General features: G+C 40.9%; 2 protein-coding genes across 2 annotated transcripts; both read left to right on the top strand.

Annotated features, from left to right (window-relative positions):
- The first annotated feature begins 202 nt into the window (after positions 1-202).
- LOC123467751 lies at positions 203-3,359 on the top strand. Its single transcript, XM_045167547.1, is given in 2 exon segments — positions 203-1,054; positions 1,056-3,359. Coding segments are annotated over 2 exon segments (3,153 nt in total). The 5' UTR covers positions 203-205.
- A 6,621-nt stretch (positions 3,360-9,980) lies between these two features.
- Positions 9,981-11,689, top strand: LOC116931618. The gene has a single exon (XM_045167545.1). It carries the CDS (start codon positions 10,076-10,078, stop codon positions 11,615-11,617), a length of 1,542 nt encoding a protein of 513 aa, XP_045023480.1. The 5' UTR covers positions 9,981-10,075; the 3' UTR covers positions 11,618-11,689.
- Positions 11,690-24,953: the final 13,264 nt, after the last annotated feature.

Below are 24,953 nucleotides of genomic sequence, written 5' to 3' on the forward strand. Positions count from 1 at the left end.
ATTATTCTACGGTTACCTGTTGCAAATCGGTTTATAATACACGGCTTTTTATTTATTTCGTGCGTGTTGTTTTATGCTTGCTAAGTATACAAGACATTGTGAGTAAAGACGCCGCATTAAATTAAACTTTTCCGTATTGGAGACAACATGACAACGTCGTGTACTCCTTTACATCTGGTGGCAGCGGTTTTCAAACTCACTTACAATGTCGCTGTATACGGGTGCTAAGCCTAAAACTGGACGTACCTTCTTCCAAAAATCTAATAAAACTGATAACGCTCCCGTTGAACTCTCTGAAATTCCACCTTTCACGGCTGATCTGACTCAGCCTAATACGTACACTCCTCACAATTTTCCTCCTTCCCATAAGAGACCTACTCGTTCAACGCTAAATTACGTACCTTTAGAGCAAGTAGATAATCCTGAGGCTATTTTACGATCTAAGAAGATACGCATCCAAAACACTGACAACGTAAATCCGTCACTTATAACCAGGATTGCAAATTTCTTTACACCCAAAAAAGTGACAAATCTAACCAATTTATCAATAAGTACCGAAAGCTCCAACGAAGGCAGTATTAAAACAGAAACCATAACTACGCAATTAAGCCTTATTTCCCAAGCCCCGCAAATTACTGTCATCCCTGAATCACATAGTGCAAACACAACGCCCACTATCAATTCAGTAAGTGAAAAAACGGACCCAGCAAACAGCAAGGTCCTAACAAATAACACCCCATCCGACGAAACTAACACTGACCAGCCAATACAAAATATCTGTGTAATAAATAACGAGGCCACCACATTCCACCAAGATCGTGTAGACAACCAGACTATCGAAGAAGCACTCTCGACCATAATTCCAAACACTTCAGACCTTCCCCCGCCCACTAGCAACTCATTTTTCGAATTAGTCGACCGTCTCACAGGGCATCTCCATATTCCACCACCAAATACCAGTACTCCCCAAGGAAACATTACACCTAACACGCTCAACTCCACCACAAACGCCATCAATAATCCCCTACCTTTCACGCCCTACATCGAAATCGAGACACATCCTGACAGCCCTAAGCCAACACAGCAACGCTATCGGCGGAGACGAAATAAGCCCCGATATCATAGAATACCCTTTAAGAACAATTTCCGCGCATGGAAAAGTGGAACACCACGACGAGGATTGCGACATTGCACAAACAGTACGCCCATCTACTCCGGCAAGAGCTGAAACACATACGCCCAGCGTATCCACAAGCCAGTGCAATAATCGATTGGATAACAACGGAGCTAGAGAGCACCCCATCCAAACAGCAAATCCATCCCCTCCGACAGGCCATTCAGCGTGCATATCTAGAGACGTGCGACCATCATTCCCACTTTCCACTCCAGCCCCACTTTTCAGAACTATTGCACAACTTAACCAAACTCGTGGAAAGGAAGAAACTCACGAAAGCTCTACAACTCTGGCAGCACGAAGCGAGCGAGCTGACAGCCCTTTTGTGTGCATTTGTGACCGCTGCAGTCAACGAAATAAGATCCATTCTCCACTTTGTGAAAATAACGGGCCAATTCGCGGTCGTAGCGCAGATTTACACCACAGCGCTCCGGAAAGAAGCGAGTACCAAACACACGACACGACAAGGAACCTACTCTCTCATCCAGCCACTCGAAACCCTAGCAATAACACTGAACACAAAACACCGGATCGGGATCACGCTATTTTGTACAAAATTCAGTCAACTGATCAAACCCCTGTTCGACCTCAACCACGTTACACCCCTGCCGTCACCCTTGAAGATCAGAATCCGATCCCTCATTTTCCAAATACGTACGGACCAGTTTATTACCCCCCACAAAAGACACAAAATCCTCACCGTCTCTGGTTTGATACAAACCGAGCTGACACTCTAAAACAAACCGAGGCATATACGCCTTACCCGAAAGAAGCGAGCTATCAAACTCCCGAGAACAGCACACACAAAAAAGCTCGGGTAAACTGCACAAATTACTCACCCACTGACGTCACACGGGACGAAAAGAAAAGCGAAGACCAAGAGTGTTTATTTAACGAAAAAGGAATCAACAACATAAACATCACAAAAAACCAAGAAATGGCATCACCCCCAAATTATTACCGGAAAAATGACCACCGTAAGGGCAGGGAAGCCATCACCATGCTGAATCAACTGCAAAATTTCTCAGGCAGCCCCGCTGTTCGCTTCGATCGTTGGATTAAGCTTTTCGATAACGTCGTAGCCATGTCAAACTGGGACAATGCAGAAATAATCAGTATGCTATCAACTAAAATGTCGGGCGAAGCATACGACTTACTACAAAACATCTTGGAATCCAGCGATACTTACGAATACGAAGATATCAAGAAACTCTTCCAAGAAAACTACCATGGATCCGAAGACATTGATTTTTATCAAAACCAATTCGACGAGATACAACGGAAGCCAAAAGAAAATATTTTAAATTATGCCTACAGACTTAAAACGCTATACACACGTGCCTATCCCTCCAACAACCAGGAAACACCCGAAGAAAAAACCACGCAACTAAGATTACTTCGACAAAAATTTTTGCAAGGACTGGAACCAGAACTTCAAAACATCGTAAGACACAAATCAGTATCAACATTCGAAGAACTTGTATCTATCACACAGAAGTACGCAAAGCGCGTCCAATCGGATACGATAGAAAAAGACAAAAGGATATTTGTTAACGCGGTAGCTAGCACTCAAAACGAAACAGCTATCCTACAAGCAATCGAAAAACAAAGTGAACACATAAACTCAATCGCATCCTGCCTGAAATTAGCCACCACTGAACCTGCTCTACAAGAAACAAGCACATCGCCCGACTTGAGCGGAAAAATTGACCGTTTAACGGACGTCATAACAAACCTCGGCAGCATCATGCAGGCTAGCATTCGCCAAACAAATGAGATACGTCAACCCCCCAGAAACAACTCCAGCTATCCCCCGAACCAATCAAGACACGGAAATTTCTCAAACCACGCCCCCCAAAACAGTTTCAACCGCCAAGGCCCAATGAACGGGTTCCGACAACCAGTCGGCAACACTTTCGGCAGGCCTAACGAAAATAACTCAGGTCAGCAACCTTTCCAACGAAATAGGGCAACGCAAAATGCCGCTGGCTGCTCAAACTGCGGCCTTACCAACCACAGCATCGAAAGTTGCTTTCGATTTATAAAACCGCAATCGACACCAGAGACGCCACCTACCTGTTACTTTTGTCAACAAGTAGGCCACGTAGCGAAATTTTGCCCCGAGAAGAAAAACTTAATTAAGCCTAACGAAACTGACGCTTCACCGAACCAGGGAAACGAATAAAGGCCAGCCGTAAAATGGGGTTAACGGAGAATAGGTCATTAAGCCCCAAAACCATACCATCAGTCGCAAAAATTACAGCTTTCAGTAAATCAGCAGCCCCTCGACTTTCTGTGAAAATTCACGATATTCCGTTTAAAGCATTATTCGATACGGGTGCAGCGCGGAGCCTTTTACATATAGATATTTTTAATCGGATAGCGTTGGAAGAGCAAGTGAATTGCTCTGAGTCCGACGTAGAACTATACGATGTGCACAACAAAAAATTGTTCACGTTAGGGTTAGTTTCCCTACCAGTTGTTTACGGAGCCAATTTACTAGACCAAGAATTTATCGTCACGAACGGTATATCAGAATCATGTATATTGGGTCTGGACGCCGCAGACAAACACGAGTTTATTTTTGATGGCCGCTCTAAAACTATATTCCTTGCCCGTGACAAACTGGAAGGTAATCAGGAAGTTAAACAAGATGGGTTATTACCGACGAGCCAAGAGTCAACGGTCAACGTAGCCATGACTCTAGTTAGGAAGGTTTTAATTGCCCCTAGATCTTCTCAAGTTGTAGAGGCCACATTAAAAGAGCAGGGTGATAAATTAGGCACTAGCTCTCTCTTTTTATTTTCCCAGAGTATGGATTTACCAGAGGGAATATACATAGGCAATTTCGTAAACGCTACGAACGAAAACAGAAAATATCAGATTGTTGTAGAAAACAATTCCAATATGTCACACACTCTACCGAGAGATAGTCCCCTGGGTGAGGTAGAATTTTCTTGTCAACTGATAGGCAAAGTATCATCAGGTCAAGACTCTGCTTCTCGGGAGACCGTTTCCACTGAAGGGTGTGTTCCTGAAACAGATGTGGATGTTGACCCACAATATAAAAAGCCGTTAGCTGCGCTTCTAAACGAATTTACTGATTTATTCGCGACAAAAGACTCTGGTTTAGGGAGTACAGGATTAATAAAACATTTTATTGATACGGAAGGAAAAGGACCTATTCGACTTCGACCCTATCGCACAGGCCAAGGCCAAAGAGAAGAATTAGAAAAACAGATAAAAGAAATGCTACAAGCAAACGTAATACGACATTCGACGTCCCCATGGGCAGCTCCAGTAATTTTAGTGGTAAAAAAATCGGGGGAATTGCGTTTTTGCATTGACTATAGGAAATTAAATAATTTAACAAAAAAAGACTCTTATCCACTTCCGAGAATCGACGGCACCCTCGATAGGCTGTATGGAAAAAAATTCTTTACGACCTTAGATCTGGCATCAGGATACTGGCAGATCGAACTAGAGGAATCCTCTAAAGAAAAAACTGCTTTTATTGTAGAAAATAATCTATACGAATTTGTTAGGATGCCTTTTGGTCTATGTAATGCACCCGCGACTTTTCAGCGCTTAATGAACCATATACTTAGGGACGTAGCAGGACAAAAAGCTTTAGTTTACTTAGATGACGTAATAATTTTTTCCGATTCCTTCGAGAGCCATCTGAATGACATACGAGAAGTCTTTTCCCTAATTAAAGGCGCAGGACTTAAATTAAAATTAAAGAAATGTCAATTCATGAAACAATCAGTGAACTATCTGGGGCATGTCATTTCTACTGACGGCATCGGCCCTGATTCCGCTAAAATAGACAAAATTGCCACTTATAAAGTTCCAACATCAGCGGAAGAAGTACGATCGTTCTTAGGCCTAGCTGGGTATTACAGACGCTTTATCGAAAATTTTGGATCTATTGCGCAACCTTTAACCGCAAAGACACACAAAGACGCATTGAAAAAACCCTTCACCTGGACCGATAAAGACCAAATTGCTTTCGAAAAACTCCGTACTTGCCTAATCACCCCCCCACTACTTGCGTACCCTAACTTCGAGCTTGAATTTCTGCTCTTCACCGATGCTTGCGATTATGGAATCGGCTCCGTCCTTTCGCAAATACAAGACGGTGTCGAAAAACCTATCGCATACGCCAGTCGCCAATTAAAACCAGCCGAGCAGAAGTACGCCACTGTAGAAAAGGAAGCCTTAGCCGTCGTATTCTCTATTAAACATTTCCGACACTACTTGTTGGATAAACCATTTACGGTCATCAGCGATCACCGTCCCTTACAGTGGTTAGAGGAACAGAAAGACAACAACGGAAGATTAGGCAGATGGGCTATTTTACTAGCCGGCACGAATTACAAAATTAAATATCGACCAGGACGTGTGCACCAAAACGCGGATTGTCTGTCTCGCCTCCGTGTAGCCCATATTCGAACGAACGAGACGTACCCGGACATTTTAGCAAGCCAGGCCGCGGACCCGTTATGTCAGTCAATAAAGGAATACCTCAACGATGGAGTTCTTTCGGAAGAAAACGAAAAAAATATGCCAATCTGGGCAAAGGAAATTAGCCTCTACCAAGTTACAAACGGCATACTCTACCGAATAGAAACTCCAACGTCGAAAAGCAGAAGAAATTTTTTAAATCCCCAAGTGGTTCTACCCCTTACCTTACGCCGAACAGTGTTGAAGCAGATGCACGACGAACCCATTTCCGGTCATCTGGCATATCTCAGGACTTATTTAAAAGTTAAAAATCATTACTACTGGCCCACGATGAGAAAAGATATAAAAGAATATTGTACTGCTTGCGAAGTTTGCATAGCAAACACCAACTCTACTCTCAGAGCTTTCCTTTTTCCTCATGAGCTAGCAAAATTCCCGTTTCAAGTAATCGGGATAGACTTTTTAGGCCCTATCCAACCCGTGTCCCCTAATGGAAACAACTGTATTTGCGTCATCACCGATTACTTCACAAAGTACGTGATCGCTGTCGCCCTACCTGATCAAACTGCCCGTACTACGGCAGAATGCGTGTATAAACACGTTGTGTTGACCCATGGGGCCCCCACTGGCCATCGTCTCAGATAGAGGACCGAATTTTACGTCCGGGTTATTTAAATACTTCTGCAAGCAACTCAACATCGAACAAAGATTCACCACAGCATACAATCCAGCGAGCAATGGGGAGACGGAGAGATTTAATCGTACCCTAACGACTATGCTAAGAAAAGAACTCGTCGACGGCCAACATCATAATTGGGAAGATGTGCTGGGGGAAATCTGTTTTGCATACCGAGCGTCCGTCCATTCGTCCACAAACGAATCTCCATACTACATGATGCACGGCCGGGATTGCAATTTTCCCATAAACAAAATTTTGGGGGCAGTTCCCGAAGCCGTACCCTCATCAGGTGGTTATGTGGACAAACTCCTAGAAAGACTACGATACAGCTTCCACCGGGCACGAGAGGAAAATGAAAAAGCCAGGGAACGACAAAGAGAACAATATAACAAAAGGGCGAAAGTCTTCGATTACAAACCGGGAGATCGAGTCTTACTAGACGTCAGAGTTGTTCAAAAAGGCGACAACAGGAAGTTCACTTCGAAATTCCGAGGACCTTATCGTGTCGTGAAAGTATACCCCAACCGCACAGTGGATATAGCAGACAATTCATACAACTGCCAACTAGTGCATTGTAACAGGCTTAAGCCGTTGTACGAAACTATGTTATGGATGGACGATCCGATACCGGATATCGAATCATCGGTCGAAACAAGAGACCGATTCCGGAAACACATCGCCACCCAGACTAATACAGAAAAACAACAGGAAAGTGAAAATGATTACGAGCACGACGTGACGGAACAAAACAATATTATGGAAGACACGGAAGGGGAAAGTAGTGAATCTCAAAGTGACGCGACTTCAACACCTCCGAGTGTAACCTTGCAAACAATGGACGACATGGTTCCCGAACACATGTGTGACACTCCCACCGAAACATGTGTTTCAAGTAAAAATCTTCCACGGCTACGCGCCAGGTCAACAATTAGACCAAAGACGCGTCTCATCGCCGAAATTTAAAAACCTAATAAATAAACAAATCGAGGTCAAGAGAGGACATAAAAGTTCAGTGCTGCACATTGGACGACACTCGTGGGACAATTAGCCGTTTACAACCGAACAGCCTAGGTCAAGATCCTCCAACGAAAGTTCACTAACTCTACAACACGCTGACGAATGGCGGAGAAATGAGTATTTAAGGACCTCGAAAACGAACGTCAAGCATCCATTCCTTCCCCAACAAACACACAGCAAACATGTCTACTCCCCAAATCATCTCGGATGAAGACTGGAGTCTCATCGAGGACATCTGGAGGATGGAAACGTCGTTCAACGACACCGTTGAGCTGGACGATACCATCACGGAGGACGACGAGACCGTCAGCCTCCCAGAAACCCGCTCCCTTTCCGCGGAGTTGGGGCATTACGTTTCCGATGATGCTCTGGATGAGTACTTCGTGAACCGGAACGCTCTGCCGAGCATAACCAGCCATCCGGATGGAACTCCCAACTGGGAGAACATCTTCGCCCTAGACCGCTACGTGGGGCGGCTCACCCAACCGGGTGGAGATAGCGAGCGGAGATGGACACCATTCGGCCTCCCCCCAGCAACGTGGCCACCGGCCTCCTACAGCCGGATGTCCACGATGGACCTACAGCTGCCGAGAGCAACTCCATCACCGGGACTGTTCATGGCCCCCACACGTCCAGGCATAAAACAAAGGGAGCTCTTCTTTATGTTACTTTCCTTAGTGCTAGCTTTTGTTTTATACACTATGTATGTGTTATAACTATGTAACACAACAACAACAAAAAAATGTTTTTCTCGCTTTTCCAATAAAAAAAAAAAAAAAATAAATAAATAAATAAAAAACTTTGTCAATTGAATACCAAAAAAAAAAAAACAAAAAACAAACAAAACAAAAACAAACAAAACAAAAACAAAGCAAAAAAAAAAAAAAAAAAAAACAACAACAACAACAAAAAAATACAAAAAAAAAACACAAATAAAACAAAAAAAAAAAAAAAAACTAAACAAAACAAACAAAACAAAAAACACAAGAAATAATAATAAAATAAAAAACAAAACACAACAAAAAAAAAAATAAATAAAAATAATAATAAGAATAATAATGTCACGTTGTAAACGGGCGTAATCACTTAGGCTGTTTTTCAGTCTCAATAAATGTAATTTTGGAAGCTGGCTCGCACTATTCGAAAGAGCACAGACTCCCAAAAAACACTTCCACTGTCGACTTAACTCGACAATACCACCACTAGTCACACTCAAAACTAAACTGCCCCTCCTACTCTCTCTGTCTAACCGCCTTGAGCCTTCCTCTTCTTGCCTTTTTTTTCCTTCACAACAGAACGTTTGTGCTGTTCGGAGAACAACAAGCGTAAGGATCACGTTGATGTATTTTCTCGTTTAAGAACAAGGGGAAACAAGGAGAATTTCTACGAATAGTAAGGGAAAACAAGGAGAACTTCCACGTACAGTAAATCGTATAAAGGACGACAATTTACCGCGTGACAATAATAATAAATAAATAAATACTTATAATAAAAACTGGGTTGTTTTTCGGGAGACACTGTTAATGCTGCATAAACTCCCGAGAGTCCGTATCGGCCATCATATAGGATGCGCCCGATAAACGCGGATGAAACTAGCAATAAAATTGTAGTTGATACGCTAAGTCTAAACTCGTCTACCGTTTTCCCCATCTCCTTGCTCTATATCACCCTTGCTCATTCTGCCTTTACCCAACTTCCACCCCGTAAAATTTTTGCCGTACATATATCTCGGGGAAACGCCCCAGGCAACCATATGGTGCGCCCTCTATGATATTTTCACCCTTTTATTCATATAGCCATATAGCACTCCCCTTGCATTCCTTTTTCCCACTCCTACGGTAAACGAAAAATCAACCTGCCATATTTCCATAATAACCCTCCGTGACACGACTGTCACGTAGACTGTTCCCCACCCCTTCATACCATAGGATGCTTTCGATAAAAACGGATAAGGCTCCAACAGCTATACGATTCAATAGGCTACATTTTCAGCCATCCGATACTATAACCCGCCCAACCCCACTCCTTACCCCTCTGCACGCTCCTGCAATAGTGAATCGCTTTTCTTCGTGTAAACCCCTCAATAAACGAACTCCCACCACAACCACCTCCCTCCCCCCCACAATTTAGGATGTCGGGAATAAAACCGGATACAAACAGCGTATGCAAACGTACGTTGCGGCAGTCCATTTCGCCATCTCTCACTTCTCCCTCCATCTTCATCTTACTCTCCCCCACTGCCCCCCTGCGACAACGCCATGTTTCCCCCTGTAGCTCCCCTTATCCGACCATCGGCCCCCTAATGCTTATTACCCCATATAAGATAGGATGTTTTAGATACAGATAGATAATAATATTAATATACGGCCATATGCCATTGCTCTCCACATATATGTCCATCCCCCCCAAACCCTATAAGTGTATAAAAAAAAAACCAAAAACAAAAAAAACAAAAAAAAACAAAACAAACAAAAACAAAAACAAACAAACAAAAAAAAAAAAAAACAAAACAAAACATTTCCTGCCTGGAAATACGGTAGTAAATCAAGGTGTTTTTATGATTACCTTAGATAATGCCGACCCTCGTCACGCTACTCCTACTGCTCGCCTCAACCAATGCATTCCAGACCACGACATGCGACTGCAACAAACCCAGCGGAGTCGGACTCCTCCAATTTTCCGATGGCTCCTGCGAACCTGCCACACGCAATTCGAATACGAAAGTCGACTATCGAGTCATGACCGACAAAAAGGCAGCTTTTAACTTCCCGGGATACATCTGTGGTAGATGGAAATCAATTAAGCATATCACGATCAATTTCGTAGGACAAGTTATTACCGTTCCGGAACGCATCGCCATGGAAACGACGGCGGTAGAGTGTGATATAATGAGACAATCGAGGCGATGCAACGAGAGCCCAATGATGAAATCAGAAAACAAATGGATATTTAACCAAGAACCGGAGGACTTCGGTTATTGGCTAAGAACCACCACTGTGGTTACAGTCAACTGTATGTTAGAAGAAGTCGTCCTTTCCCGAATTGACGAAGGAGACATGATAAACACGCCACTAGGAAAAACCAACGTATCCCATGGATCTCTATCCCATAACCATCTAACATTATTTTGGATCGACACCTACGGAAAACCAACTGATATCGTAATCCGACAATTAGAGAAAGGCGTGGGATTCTGGTACGAATCTTCAACGAAAGGGACTTGGATCCTCCAAGACGACTCCAAACAGTTGGACTTTCACGTACGGTTGACATCACGCTGCCAAACCGTGAAATGCGATAAAAAAATAGACAGTTGGACCGTGATCGGAGACAACCATTTGTTCATCATTAAATACCCATTGGGACCGTCCGCAGTTACCGTACCATCCATCATCAAGGATATTGTGACAAAAAGAAATGACCCTTTAGATATCAACATCCGACAAAACGCAAGAATCCAGTATTTAGAGGACGCCGCCATCCGTCACGAAAATGAACTTATCCGCGTCATCCAGAGCATGCAGTGTGACCAACGACGTGCTAAACACGCACAAGCCGTGTCAACTGCCCAATACAATGGATGGCTGGCAGCCGCACAGCTGGGTCTTCGGCAATGCATCAAACTGATCGCCACCGGAAACATCGTCTCAGCCCTACAATGCACCCCTACAACAGTAAATTTCACGACGGATACAACCACTTGTGGACCTCAACCGCGGTTTAACAATTTCACCATTGGCCGGTCCGGTTGGGAACTCACTGCTTTTACGCCATGCTACTGGGCTGGAGGTATCGTGAATTTTAACGACAAACCTCACGCCTATCGCAATAACACGTGGCAACCGGTTGAAGCATCCGTCGTCATCCCACAGCGTGATTTGGCTGACGCTTTCCGATATCAAGACGTCAACTTCTTCGAATATCAACATCAAACCAACCCCGCTTATACGGAAGCCCTCATTAGCCCAATGGATATAATGGCCGATATCACAGCCTCCATGAACGAACATTCCCTGACTGTCCCCAATCAAATTACAGGGACATCGGCTATCGTCGTATCCGCAGCCGAGAAAGCAGGTCTCGGAACCTTTACCAATTGGTTCGAGAATTTTAAAGTCTACTCATTCATCATCCTGCTCATCGCTATTTTCCTACTGATCGCTCGTGTTTGTTACGCCCTCGGATTTTGTGGTTTGATATGGAAATGTTGCTGTAAGCCCCCACGTCCTCCCCCTACGGCGGTTTACCAGCCGAGAAGCAGCCGACCCACAGGTCCCTGAATTTTCTTTTGGATTGCGGGACGCAATCTAGTATGACGGGGAGCGATGTAACGAAACGCCAAGCGAAGCCCCTTCTTGCCCTTTTATTTTTTTGCTTAATTAAACTAAGACCTTATTTCTTAAACTCCCCTTAACTTAATACCCCACTAGTTGACCTAGTTATTAGACTTTCTAGAAAATATAACAAGCGGAGAGAACAAGTCTCGGCACGCCCGTTATAAATAGAAACTTTTATGATTTGTCCAAAGCCGCCCAAAACGGCCTTAACCTGCCGTAGCTAAAAATAGATATATTTTTGTCTGTTGGGAATTGCCCGAAACGGCCCGAAACTGCCCGGCCTATTTTTAACAATCGTCCAAATTCGCCCGATACCGCTTGAATTTGTCCGCCTATACCTCTTCGTGACGTCCAAATTCGCCCGATACCGCCCGATTTTGTCCGCCTATACCTTAACATTGTCCCGTATGTCCCCCACGGGATGATGACTAACATATAAAAAGCCACCGCAAACTCCCAAAAGTCAGTCAGATCTACTCTGCCTGTTCCGTGTGCCAACTTAGGCCTCTGCCGCTCTCCCGCCGAGCCCGCTACCGTAACTCTTGCAAGCCGCAGAATAAGTACCCCTTTAAGTAATCACTAAGTAGCTGTTTGACTCTTACTTTATTACGTCTATGCCTTGAAGTTAGTACCCATTGGTAACCTTTAAGTGTCATGAGTCTTCTTCCCTCAATTTACGAGCTTGTTTAATTATTCTACGGTTACCTGTTGCAAATCGGTTTATAATACACGGCTTTTTATTTATTTCGTGCGTGTTGTTTTATGCTTGCTAAGTATACAAGACATTGTGAGTAAAGACGCCGCATTAAATTAAACTTTTCCGTATTGGAGACAACATGACAACGTCGTGTACTCCTTTACACATCTGGTGGCAGCGGTTTTCAAACTCACTTACAATGTCGCTGTATACGGGTGCTAAGCCTAAAACTGGACGTACCTTCTTCCAAAAATCTAATAAAACTGATAACGCTCCCGTTGAACTCTCTGAAATTCCCCCTTTCACGGCTGATCTGACTCAGCCTAATACGTACACTCCTCACAATTTTCCTCCTTCCCATAAGAGACCTACTCGTTCAACGCTAAATTACGTACCTTTAGAGCAAGTAGATAATCCTGAGGCTATTTTACGATCTAAGAAGATACGCATCCAAAACACTGACAACGTAAATCCGTCACTTATAACCAGGATTGCAAATTTCTTTACACCCAAAAAGTGACAAATCTAACCAATTTATCAATAAGTACCGAAAGCTCCAACGAAGGCAGTATTAAAACAGAAACCATAACTACGCAATTAAGCCTTATTTCCCAAGCCCCGCAAATTACTGTCATCCCTGAATCACATAGTGCAAACACAACGCCCACTATCAATTCAGTAAGTGAAAAAAACGGACCCAGCAAACAGCAAGGTCCTAACAAATAACACCCCATCCGACGAAACTAACACTGACCAGCCAATACAAAATATCTGTGTAATAAATAACGAGGCCACCACATTCCACCAAGATCGTGTAGACAACCAGACTATCGAAGAAGCACTCTCGACCATAATTCCAAACACTTCAGACCTTCCCCCGCCCACTAGCAACTCATTTTTCGAATTAGTCGACCGTCTCACAGGGCATCTCCATATTCCACCACCAAATACCAGTACTCCCCAAGGAAACATTACACCTAACACGCTCAACTCCACCACAAACGCCATCAATAATCCCCTACCTTTCACGCCCTACATCGAAATCGAACACATCCTGACAGCCCTAAGCCAACACAGCAACGCTATCGGCGGAGACGAAATAAGCCCCGATATCATAGAATACCCTTTAAGAACAATTTCCACGCATGGAAAAGTGGAACACCACGACGAGGATTGCGACATTGCACAAACAGTACGCCCATCTACTCCGGCAAGAGCTGAAACACATACGCCCAGCGTATCCACAAGCCAGTGCAATAATCGATTGGATAACAACGGAGCTAGAGAGCACCCCATCCAAACAGCAAATCCATCCCCTCCGACAGGCCATTCAGCGTGCATATCTAGAGACGTGCGACCATCATTCCCACTTTCCACTCCAGCCCCACTTTTCAGAACTATTGCACAACTTAACCAAACTCGTGGAAAGGAAGAAATTCACGAAAGCTCTACAACTCTGGCAGCACGAAGCGAGCGAGCTGACAGCCCTTTGTGTGCATTTGTGACCGCTGCAGTCAACGAAATAAGATCCATTCTCCACTTTGTGAAAATAACGGGCCAATTCGCGGTCGTAGCGCAGATTTACACCACAGCGCTCCGGAAAGAAGCGAGTACCAAACACACGACACGACAAGGAACCTACTCTCTCATCCAGCCACTCGAAACCCTAGCAATAACACTGAACACAAAACACCGGATCGGGATCACGCTATTTTGTACAAAATTCAGTCAACTGATCAGACCCCTGTTCGACCTCAACCACGTTACACCCCTGCCGTCACCCTTGAAGATCAGAATCCGATCCCTCATTTTCCAAATACGTACGGACCAGTTTATTACCCCCCACAAAAGACACAAAATCCTCACCGTCTCTGGTTTGATACAAACCGAGCTGACACTCAACTAATAATATAACAGTGTATTCACATTGAATACAAGTTTATTTAATTCTGTTTACATGTAGAAGTATAAACTCATAATATAACAGTGTATTCACATTGAATACAAGTATATTTGATCCTGTTTACATATAGAAGTAAAAACTTATTGTATCACAGTGTATTCACTTTGAATACAAATATATATTTGATCCTGTTTATATATAGAAGTAAAAACTCATGGTATCACAGTGTATTCACATTGTACACAAAGTATATTTGATTCTGTTTCCATTTAGAAGTATAAACTCATAATATAACAGTGCATTCACATTGCATAGAAGAATATTTGATTCTGTTTACATGTAGAAGTATAAACTCATAATATAACAGTGTATTTACATTGAATAAAAGTATATTTGATCCGGTTTACATATAAAAGTAAAAACACGTGGTATCACAGTGTATTCACATTAAATAAAAGTATATTTGATCCTGTTTACATATAGAAGTTAAAACTCATTGTATCACAGTGTATTCACATTGAATACAAGTATATTTGATCCTGTTTACATGTAGAACTATAAACTCATAATATAACAGTTTATTCACATTGAATAAAGTATATTTGATCCTGTTTACATATAGAAGTAAAAACTCATGGTATCACAGTGTATTCACATTGAATAAAAGTATATTTGATCCTGTTTACATATAGAAGTTAAAACTCATGGTATAAAAGTGTATTCACATTGAATACAAGTATATTTGATTCTGTTTACATTTAGAAGTGTAAACTCATAATATCACAGTGTATTTACATTGAATACAAGTATATTTGATTCTGTTTACATATAGAAGTTAAAACTCATGGTATCACAGTGTATTGTAGGTTAAATCGCGGACCACATGAACCAATATGAACTATATCACCCATGTGGTAGAAAACCCATTCTTTCAAGGTCTAAGTGTAGTGTTGTGTTCTAGTGTTGTGTTCTAGTGTCAGATTGGCGTGCGGAGCACAATAATACCCAAGTTTTTCCTAACTCTATGTAGTGTTCGTGTTTCCAGTACACGAACCAAGATGGACGCTATCACCTACGTGGTAAGTCAAAATGTAGTGTTCGTTGTGCACGAAGCACAAAGGGTTTGGAACTACTAAGAGTCAGGTCCACGTGCGAAGCACGTGAACACAGCAACTCATCGTCTCCTTCCTTAGAATTCCATTCCCCTTTCTTGAAGATTGAACCTAGTGAGCTACCAAGAGATCTACCTGCTCTGAAAGTTAGTCTTGGAGGTTCTAATGGAAGCTGGGGGCCGAGTCGTTGTACTCTTTCTGTGATAAGTGGTGTTTCGTGTAGATTCGTGTAAAAGGATCGTATGCTATTACTCAGTGGTAGGACGAGCGGTTCATGGAAGTCAGAGACTAACGTGAAGCGCTCGTCGCCTGTGTCGAGGTATTGGTTGGTTGGTTGGTTATTGGTTCCCCCCCTGTCTTCAATAGTTCGGCTCGATCCTTAAGGAGAGCTTTTCTATAAGCGCTGTCTAGAACCTTCTGAGAATAGCCCCTTATTCTGAACTTGTGTAGGAGTGTCTTCTCCTCACGGGTGAATTCAGAGTGCTTACTACAATTCCTTTTGATCATAAGGAGTTGGGCGTATGGGATTGAGCTTTTAAGATTTACTGGATGTGTTGAGGTCCAATGTACGAATTGGGTACCTTCTGTCGGCTCCCTATATAGAAGAGTCGACAGTGAGCCATCATCCTCCATCTTTATTAGCAAGTCAAGGGCTTTAAGTGTTTTACCACCGTAGACAAATGTGAGTTTGATGTTGTCATCAACTACACCCTCAAAGAGGTTTGGAATGTTTTCATTCGCCCCTCTCCATATCTCTACAATGTCATCAATGTACGTTCCAAAATAAAGAAGCTCGGCTGGTGGGTTCTCAATAAGGTGTCGTGTTTTTCTATACATAAAGGCGTTGGCCATAAAAACTGACATCGAGCAACCCATTGCTGTTTCCTTAAGCTTCCTGAAGTACTTTTCATTTTGAAAATGGAAGACATTGTTTTTTAAAAGCATCTGTAGTATGTATCTAAAGATCTGGTGTGGAGGAGGAGGGAGCATGTCATTTTTCTCGCAAAATTCTTTAACTACGTCAAAGTGTTCCATATAGAAGCTGGTTGAGTCGTCTACCGCTTCTACCCAGTCGATAGACGGGTAGAGCGATACTACATCTGCTGAAAACAGTTTAGCTCCTGGCGGGAGATTTGGCACTGTTGCCAAATCCCTTAAAAGCGCTGCTGTTTCTATCAGTAATCCCGGGATGCACGGTAGTAAACAAGCCGCAAGCTTAGCAAGGTACTCATCTAGAGCCTTGAAAGGACTACCTACTGCCGCTATGATTGGTCTTGCTGCGAATGCCCCGGTGTCTTCCCGCTTCTCTTTATGGATTTTTGGGAGAAAATATGTGGCAGGTAACGAGAACTGCTGGTTCCTAACTCTACTACCCTCCGCCTTTGTGATACAGTTATGTTTTTCAAGTGTATTTGTAACTATGATTTTGTGTTTATGTATTTTCCCTAGGTATCCCTCTGCCTCTGTTTTTGATAGCCCCATGTAAGTGTTTTTATCCCCTAGTTGTCTAAGTGCCTCTTTTTTGTAATCTTCCCTACTCCAAATAACTGTTTTTTCCCCTTTATCTGCTATTAAGACGTACCAGCGTGTGTCATTGGTCAGCTTCTTCCAGGCTTTGAAAGCGCTGGTTGAGAAGTTGGTCCCTATCTTTCCCTTCAGTATTTCGGTAGAGAAGAGCTCTGACCAGAGTATATTAGACTCTTTTAATGCCTCAGGTGGTTCCCAATCTGATTTAAGGATCCTAGATATCATGCTGGTTTTGTAATCCCACCCCCATTCATATTCAAGTGTAATTTCAGATTTATGCTACGTCTTAATTTCCCTAAGTCCCTTTCTAGTGTTTCCCTATTAAAATTTACTTGTGGGATGAAAGAAAGGCCTTTAATTAAGGCTTCTCTTACACCCTCATCAAGCTGTGCCCCTACGTCGTTACAAATTATATCCTGAAGCAGTTCCTCCCTCCCTGTCGGTTTTGATCTTGCCCTTCCCCGGGTAGGAATTTTATCTAGGTCCAATGTTGTTGCCGATACAGAATCGGCCATTGGTTCAGGATCAGAATCGCACATCGGCCCGGGTCATTTCCAACTTGAGTCGCCAAACCTTGTCCATTTCTGCTATGCCAATATTACACATGTATTTTGGTAGAACACCGGCAAGCAGTGTTGATCCGGGATTAATTTATCAATATTGGCATAACAGAAATGGACAAGGTTTGGCAACTCAAGTTGGAAATTACCCGGGCCGATGTGCGATTCTGATCTTCAGCCAATAACAGCGAAAAACAACATTGTATCAATGTTAAAAATTGAACACCTAACCAATTTTATAAATGTATTTTGGTAGAACATTGGCGAGCAGTGTTTATCCGGGATCATTTTATCAGTAGTGGCATAACAGAAATGGACAAGGTTTGGCGACTCAAGTTGGAAATGACCCGGGCCGATGTGCGATTTCGATATGCAGCCAACAATGGCGCAAAACAACATTGGACCAACATTCAACATTCCAACATCAAAAATTAAATAGTAGCCTAAAACAAAACAATAGCTTTATTCATCGTAATATAAAGTAAAGACAAACCTAGCCGTATTTACCGGATTTGAACCTTAGACCACTGCACAACTACTTCATCTTTCAGACGCATTATCCACTTAGCTATTTCTAAACATATTAAGTAAAATGTTTTCCGGAGTAATTCCGGAATTTGGTTAAGAACTTAGAAAAAATTTCCCAGTGAAAACCAAAGTTAGCTTAAATTTAGTACGTGGTAACAGTTCTATTATTTTTACTGATTATAGATACTAATTTATACCACAATCATTTCATTTTCATGTTTAATCGTTAATTTAGACCAAACATTTCAAAAATACAACAAAAAATGTAATTAAAATAACAAATTTAAAAAGCACACCCGGGTAGGAAACAATACTGACCATTCTGTTTTCTTCATCCGATGTTGATTTTTGGTCGGTTCACATCGTAAATGCGTTATCAGTTACATGAGATTGGTCCATGGTTGGAAAAATATTGGAATGTGGTTTTCCAAAAACCAAATCAATTCCAACCTGGGCCATTCTTAGAAAGTTGAGTTTTAACGATGCATGTATCCCGCTACTAAACCAATGTCGATACAATTTCGAACCTTTGCTGTTGTTCGATATCGACTAGCCAATAATAATCCAATGTCCAAAACCCAAATTTCAACGATTTATATATCCCAATATTTATCCAATGTCAATACAATTTCGAATTTTTTATGCTGTTCGATATCGAAATGCCAATAGTACCCCAAAGTCAGAAATTCAAGTTTAAACGATATATATATCCATATACTAATCCAATGTTGGTACAATTCCAAATTTTAGCTGCTGTTCGATATCGAAATGCCAATAGTACTCCAAAGTCAAAAACACAAGTTCAAACGATATATATATCTATCTACTAATCCAATGTTGGTACAATTTCAAATTTTTGCTCTTGTTCGATATCGAAATGCCAATAGTACCCCAAAGTCAGAAACCCAAGTTTAAACGATATTTATATATCCATATACTAATCCAATTTTGGCACAATTTCAAATTTTTGCTCTTGTTCGATATTGATTAGCCAACAATAAACCAATGTCAGAAATCGATGTTTATCTCCCGATACTAATCTAATGTTGAAACAATTTCGAATTTTTGCTGTTGATCGATATCAATTTGACAATACTAAACCAAAATTAGCCAAAAAAAGATTAAATGATCTATATATTCCGATACTAATCCAATGTCGATACAATTTCGAATTTATGTTATTGTTCGATATATACCCGGGCAGGAAACAGCATTCGCCAAAATTAAGCCGATGTTCGTATAGGCTTGGATTGATGCACAAAAGCACAAGCTTTCTATTGGCAAGCCAATGCTCGGCCAATGATGGAATTCTGCACCTATATCAGTTATCGAATGATGAGACTAGGTAACACTAACATCGTAGGACCTATGTTAAAAATTCCTCGCTAAAATTAAACCCGGTTCCAAAAACCAGTTCCAAAAACAGGGTTTTACCGTTCCCCAACTTCTACCCCAAAACTATACATATATACATACATACCAATAATATTATCGTTAAACAACAACAAAAGTTCGTATCGCATCGACATTGGGTTGGTATCGTGGTATAAAGATCGTTTAATCTTGTTTGTCCAATATTGGCTTATAATTGGCTAATCGATATCGATCAAGAACAAAAAATTGAAATTATACCAACATTGGATTAGTATCCCACACAGCACCGGGCTGTCTTAAAGAAATCCAAATGATGTCAAGTAGTCCTTTATGGGGACGTCCAGAAGATGTCTTTAAGCAATCTTTAAGACTTCTTACTTGTGTCCTAATTGACCGGGACTAAGAGGTCTTAAAGACATCTTTTGGCTCAGCTTAGAGACATCCTGAAGATATCCTAAAGGATATCTCAGGTACATCTTTTATGATATGTAAAGGAAATTTCAAAGGATATTTTTCTGATATTTTAAAAATCCTTTTTGACTTCCTAAAGCTATCCTTTTGACATCCTTAACATTTCATAAAGATATCCTCATACTATCTTTCTTATTTCTTACAGCTATCGTTATGCCATCTTTTTTACTTCTTAAAGCTATATCATTTAGACATCTCTAAAATATCCTTAAGATATCCTTTGATATCTTTCGGATTGCTTAAACATATGCTTTTTGTATCTGAATGAATTCATTGCGATATCCATATAATGTATCTTTCCGGCTTGTTACAGATATCCCAATATCATGTTGCGGATTTCTTAAAGATATACTTTTTGCGTCTGAAAGATTTTCTACAGATATCCCCATGATATCTTTAGTATTTATTTGCGACATCAACGTGATTTCATAAAAATATCCGTATGTCATCTTAAAGCCTTCTTAAAGATATCCCCGTGATATCCCTTCCAAAGATTTTAAGCTGTCCTAACATGAACTGTATGATTCTTTTAATACATCTTCATGACATCAAAAAGACTTTAAAAAGATATCCCCAAGATATCCTTCGGAATACTTTAATCCAGTCTTATAACGTCCTGTCGAACCTCCGAAAGAATGCTTATGGACGCCTTGAAGAAGTTTTACAGATTCCCCACGAGACTTTTATACGACCCAGCCAAGCTTTTTATTTTGACACATAAAAGACAATAAAAAGTATTAATTTTGGCATGTTTATTACACCAGCGAGACCAAAAATACAAATATTAAAGTTAGCCATGGTCATGGTCAAGAGGGTATCCCTTTCCCGAGAGGAAAAATAGCCATAATGAGGGAACCATGGGTCTTTGATAATGAGTTAGCTATTATCGCTTAGTTTTTAGTCGGTCGACAGCTTTCCTGATGAAAATTTGGGTAATATTTTCAATTTTTGGGATTGTTGTTCCTTCGAATTCGCCGTGTTTCACAGCTTCAATTACCGCTAGTAACAATCTTGAGCCTTTTACGGCCAGTCCTTTTTCTTTCCCGCTGTTGGGTTTCGGCGTTCCGCTCCAGGTGTAAAGCTTCATTAAGTCATAAGACATGACTTCTCTCCATATTCGTCTCACTGTGTCATCCAAGTTTCTTTCGAAAAAGCTTCTTAGCATGTACACCTATGAGCAAAAAAAAATTTTGATTATTAGCCACGATATGACATGTAGTAAGGTACACACGATCGCCGTATGCTTCTCTGCGTGGTCATAGACCCCTGGTTCCTTCATTATGGCTATTTTTCAATCTCGGAAAAGGGATACCCTCTTGTGGGGTTTACTATGGAAAAAAATAGTGTTGTGGGTCGGAGCAAAGTCGGGGCAAAAGAGAGATTTTCCACCCGGTGGGACTGCCCTCTAGCGATAAAGGATTTTTGACCCGATCACCCCGACCTAAAACCCACGTTTTTTTGCATAGTAAACCCCGTAAGAGGGTATCTCTTTTCCGAGAGGAAAAATAGCAATATTGAAGGAACCAAGGGTGTATTACCATACTCTCTGCAGGGAAAAATTTCTCTTACAAGGTTTTTTCTGACGTCCTCCTTTAATAGTTCTTCTTCAAAATATTTAAAATCTTCTACAGATTGTAGAGGAAGTGCGACATGTTTCTGAAAGGCCGGTAGTCCAATGTCTTCGGTGTTGTTATTAACTTCGGCCATAGACGTCCGACGAAGCAAAAGCTTCCGCAGTTCTTTTTGCTCACTTTTTACTTCGGCAACTTCTCTAGCCATAACACGTAAGTATCGGTTCTGATCTAGAAGATATTAAGTTCATTAAGATAATTCTTTTTTTGATAAAGGTAGGTAAACTAGTAGTAAACTGTTATTTATCTTTCGCTAGAAAAGGTATTTTTGTATGACAGATCCGTTACTTTTTGTGTTATAGTTTGTCGTACTGAAACCATGAAGACGTTTGTGAAGACTTTGCCCTTTAATAATTTACACGTAAATTACCTGATTTGTTGAAAAAGATTTCCACCTATTCTCTGTAGTCTGAACTGGAAAGTTCATACTATACCGAATAGGTTGACATTAAAAAAATCAGCTAATTTTCGTATAAATCATTAGATGGCAAAGTCTTCAGAAATTTAATTACGCATGGTTTCAGCTACGGCAAGACTATAACACATAGGCGTCGGATCTCTTCATGAACACCACAATGCCTTCTCTGTTGAAGCAGAAAATATGGAAATATGCACTTTTATTTTGAATGTTTGACAACTATAAATAACCAGAAAATACAAGTCCAATGCTACATAGGACAACTTCTAATACTTAAAAAAGCTTGCCAATATAGTCCGGCCCAATATCACTATTACTTATTATGTTGAGTCTTACTTTTTAGTATTCTGATGACATATTTTTCGAAAGACGTACGTCGCTCAGGCGAAACTAAAAAAAAATGTTAGCAATGCAAAACGAATTATTATTTTTCTTACATTTTTTTATTTGCTACCCCTTGGCGGTTTTCTGGTCCTAGGCTGGTAAATCTCTTGTGACGTACGAGGGAAAGTTATTGCTTGACAGGGGGAATGGGCGACTTTTGGGCGTGTAACGGGACCGTCGTTGAATGTTTTGGTATTTGCAATGTCCTCCAGCATACTGTCATCAGATTCACCAGCAAACGAAACATTTGCTATCAAACCCTTGGATAATACAGGACAACTTAGCTCGACAGTTTCGACCACGTCCTGTTCAATATCATCTTCATCTGGAGAAACAAAGTGCAAAGTCGGCAGCGATAACTGTATACTTGGTCGTTGAGCAATAGCATCCTTTTGACGCTGAATCCTTTTGGATCCTTCCGATCTTAGATTTTTCCCACAACTGCTAATAAATGCTTCAGTGGATTCTGAGGTATCCATTTCTTCTTTTCTTTTTAAGGCTTTTTGATAAGAATCTATTGTAAAATGACATTTATAAATTAGTTGAGCCTTATATTAAGTAGAAACACAATTACCGTGAGTTGATACAATAGTACAAGCATGGCGCCTCCATGCCGTTTTGAGAACTGTGCACTCTTCAGCGGCACGGTGAATATTTTTTAGAGGCAATGCACACTCTCCGTTACGAAACCATGAGCCTGGAACTACTTCATTTGCTCTAGTCGAGTCGCGGAATTTCACAACTAAATACGTAGTCATTATCACTTGATGTATAGTATACAAAAACTAAGATGTTGGTTCACCGAACTTAAGTTTCACCTTATTCCAAGAGAAGTCAACGGACAGTGGGACAGCTGAGAGCGAAGGGCTTTTATTTTTCACCAGCGTGGTTCGGTATTGCCATATTGTTTGCGATTCGTCTTTTTTTTTTCGTACTTTTTTTTACTAAAAAAGTCCACCAAAAGTAGGAAGAAATATTTACGTATATCCTAATCTACCAATTCGGTGATTACGATTACAAAATGTTATAAATGTTAATAAAATGTTATAAAGCAATTTTCCCTTGAATTTTCTTTTTCTCTGCTTTCCTTAAAAACTTCCTAAAAAGCAACAATTCAACTGTTTGATGGAATCGAACCATGGATCTTTGTTATCGTGGACTAATATTTGCCCGCTGTGCCACTCTAGTATCAATTTATCGATGTGAAAGCCTATATTTAAGCAGCGACACATGGTTTTGGTACTTTTTATTCTAACTTTATCAGATGATTGTACCAATAATATAATTTTTACATAAAGTAGGCAAATGCTACCCAATTTTTTTTCCAAAATTATTCCTTTAATTTGCCTTTAAGCGGCAATCATTTTAAACATTACTGTGACAATGTCGTTTGCAGTCGTCTGCTTTGTTGTTTATCGGTGACTGCTTTATTATTCCTATTAGTGTTAAATAGCCCGTTAGTCAAAAATTCCTTTTTTTCCAGTTTGATCGTTTTGGTTTCAAATTTTGGGTACCGGTAATGACGGACAGAAGACATAGAAGAGAATATCAGAACCGTTTGTCATACTTAAATTTCATGTATGGTATTGAAACCACGGACGAATCGTCAGATTCAGTTAACGAAATAGACGTGATTTCCAACCATTCAGTTGATGAATCCGGTATCTTAGCTGTAACTCAAATCCCTAGTTCCCAATCATTACAGGTATATATATACATATTAGCCCAAGCATACCATTTGCACCTAATTGCATAACTTATATAATTGCTGCCTGAAAATAATGTAATTGTAAAATGGGATGATATAGGGCCATGATCAAGTAAAAAGTTATTGAATTTTGTTTTGGAACAACTTTTTTTAAAAGTTTTTTAGATTGTTTGTATTAAAATATAATCAAATCCCCCAATTTCTCTATTTTAGTTTGAAACCCTATTGTAGTCTGAACTGTAAACAAACTACAGATCGCAACAGCTGATCGGGTTGGTTGTTTACATTCCAGTGTTCAACTACTGCAACTAGTTACAGACGACAAATAATAAACGCAGCTGATCGGGTAGCTGTAAATGTGATTTTTCCTTTTCAAACTGAAATAGGGAAATTTGGGGGATTTTGAAAATATTTTGATAGACACAACCTATACAACTTTACAAAACTGTTGTCCCAAAACGGAATTGAATTATTTTTTAGTTGACTGTGGGCCTATTTCATCCAATTTAACAATTCCAACATTTTCAGGCAGCAATTATAATGTAAATCAAATGAAGGGAAATTTATTCGGTATTAATTTGGTAAAAGAACCTCCAGTACCTATCACGGGGTTGCAGTTCTTTGATGGCCATTCTAGCGAAACACAAGAAAGTGAGACAGATGTGGAAATTCCTCCATCAACAACCCAAGAATGAAATAACGAACTGTCACAAAGTGATTTATCTGGCAAACATTCACTTTGGTCACAGCTAGCTGCATGGAAAATTGAAAACCACGTAGAATTCTCCGTGTGTGATCAACTGTTGAAAATTTTGAATCAATACCACCCTGAACTTCCACTGTCGACTCGGATTCTTGTGAAAACTCAGAGGAAGGCGGTGATGCTAAAACCAATTCTACCTGGTAAATATTACCACTTTGGTATCGAAAAAGGAATATTAAATACCCTCTCGTTACTGAATGTAC

The sequence above is a fragment of the Daphnia magna genome, unplaced genomic scaffold (genome assembly GCF_020631705.1).
Source record: "Daphnia magna isolate NIES unplaced genomic scaffold, ASM2063170v1.1 Dm_contigs224, whole genome shotgun sequence".
Lineage (NCBI taxonomy): Eukaryota > Metazoa > Arthropoda > Branchiopoda > Diplostraca > Daphniidae > Daphnia > Daphnia magna.

Excerpts from the sequence above, each read along its gene's own strand:
- LOC116931618 (XM_045167545.1), top strand. The coding sequence starts at position 10,076 with ATGACCGACAAAAAGGCAGCTTTTAACTTCCCGGGATACATCTGTGGT.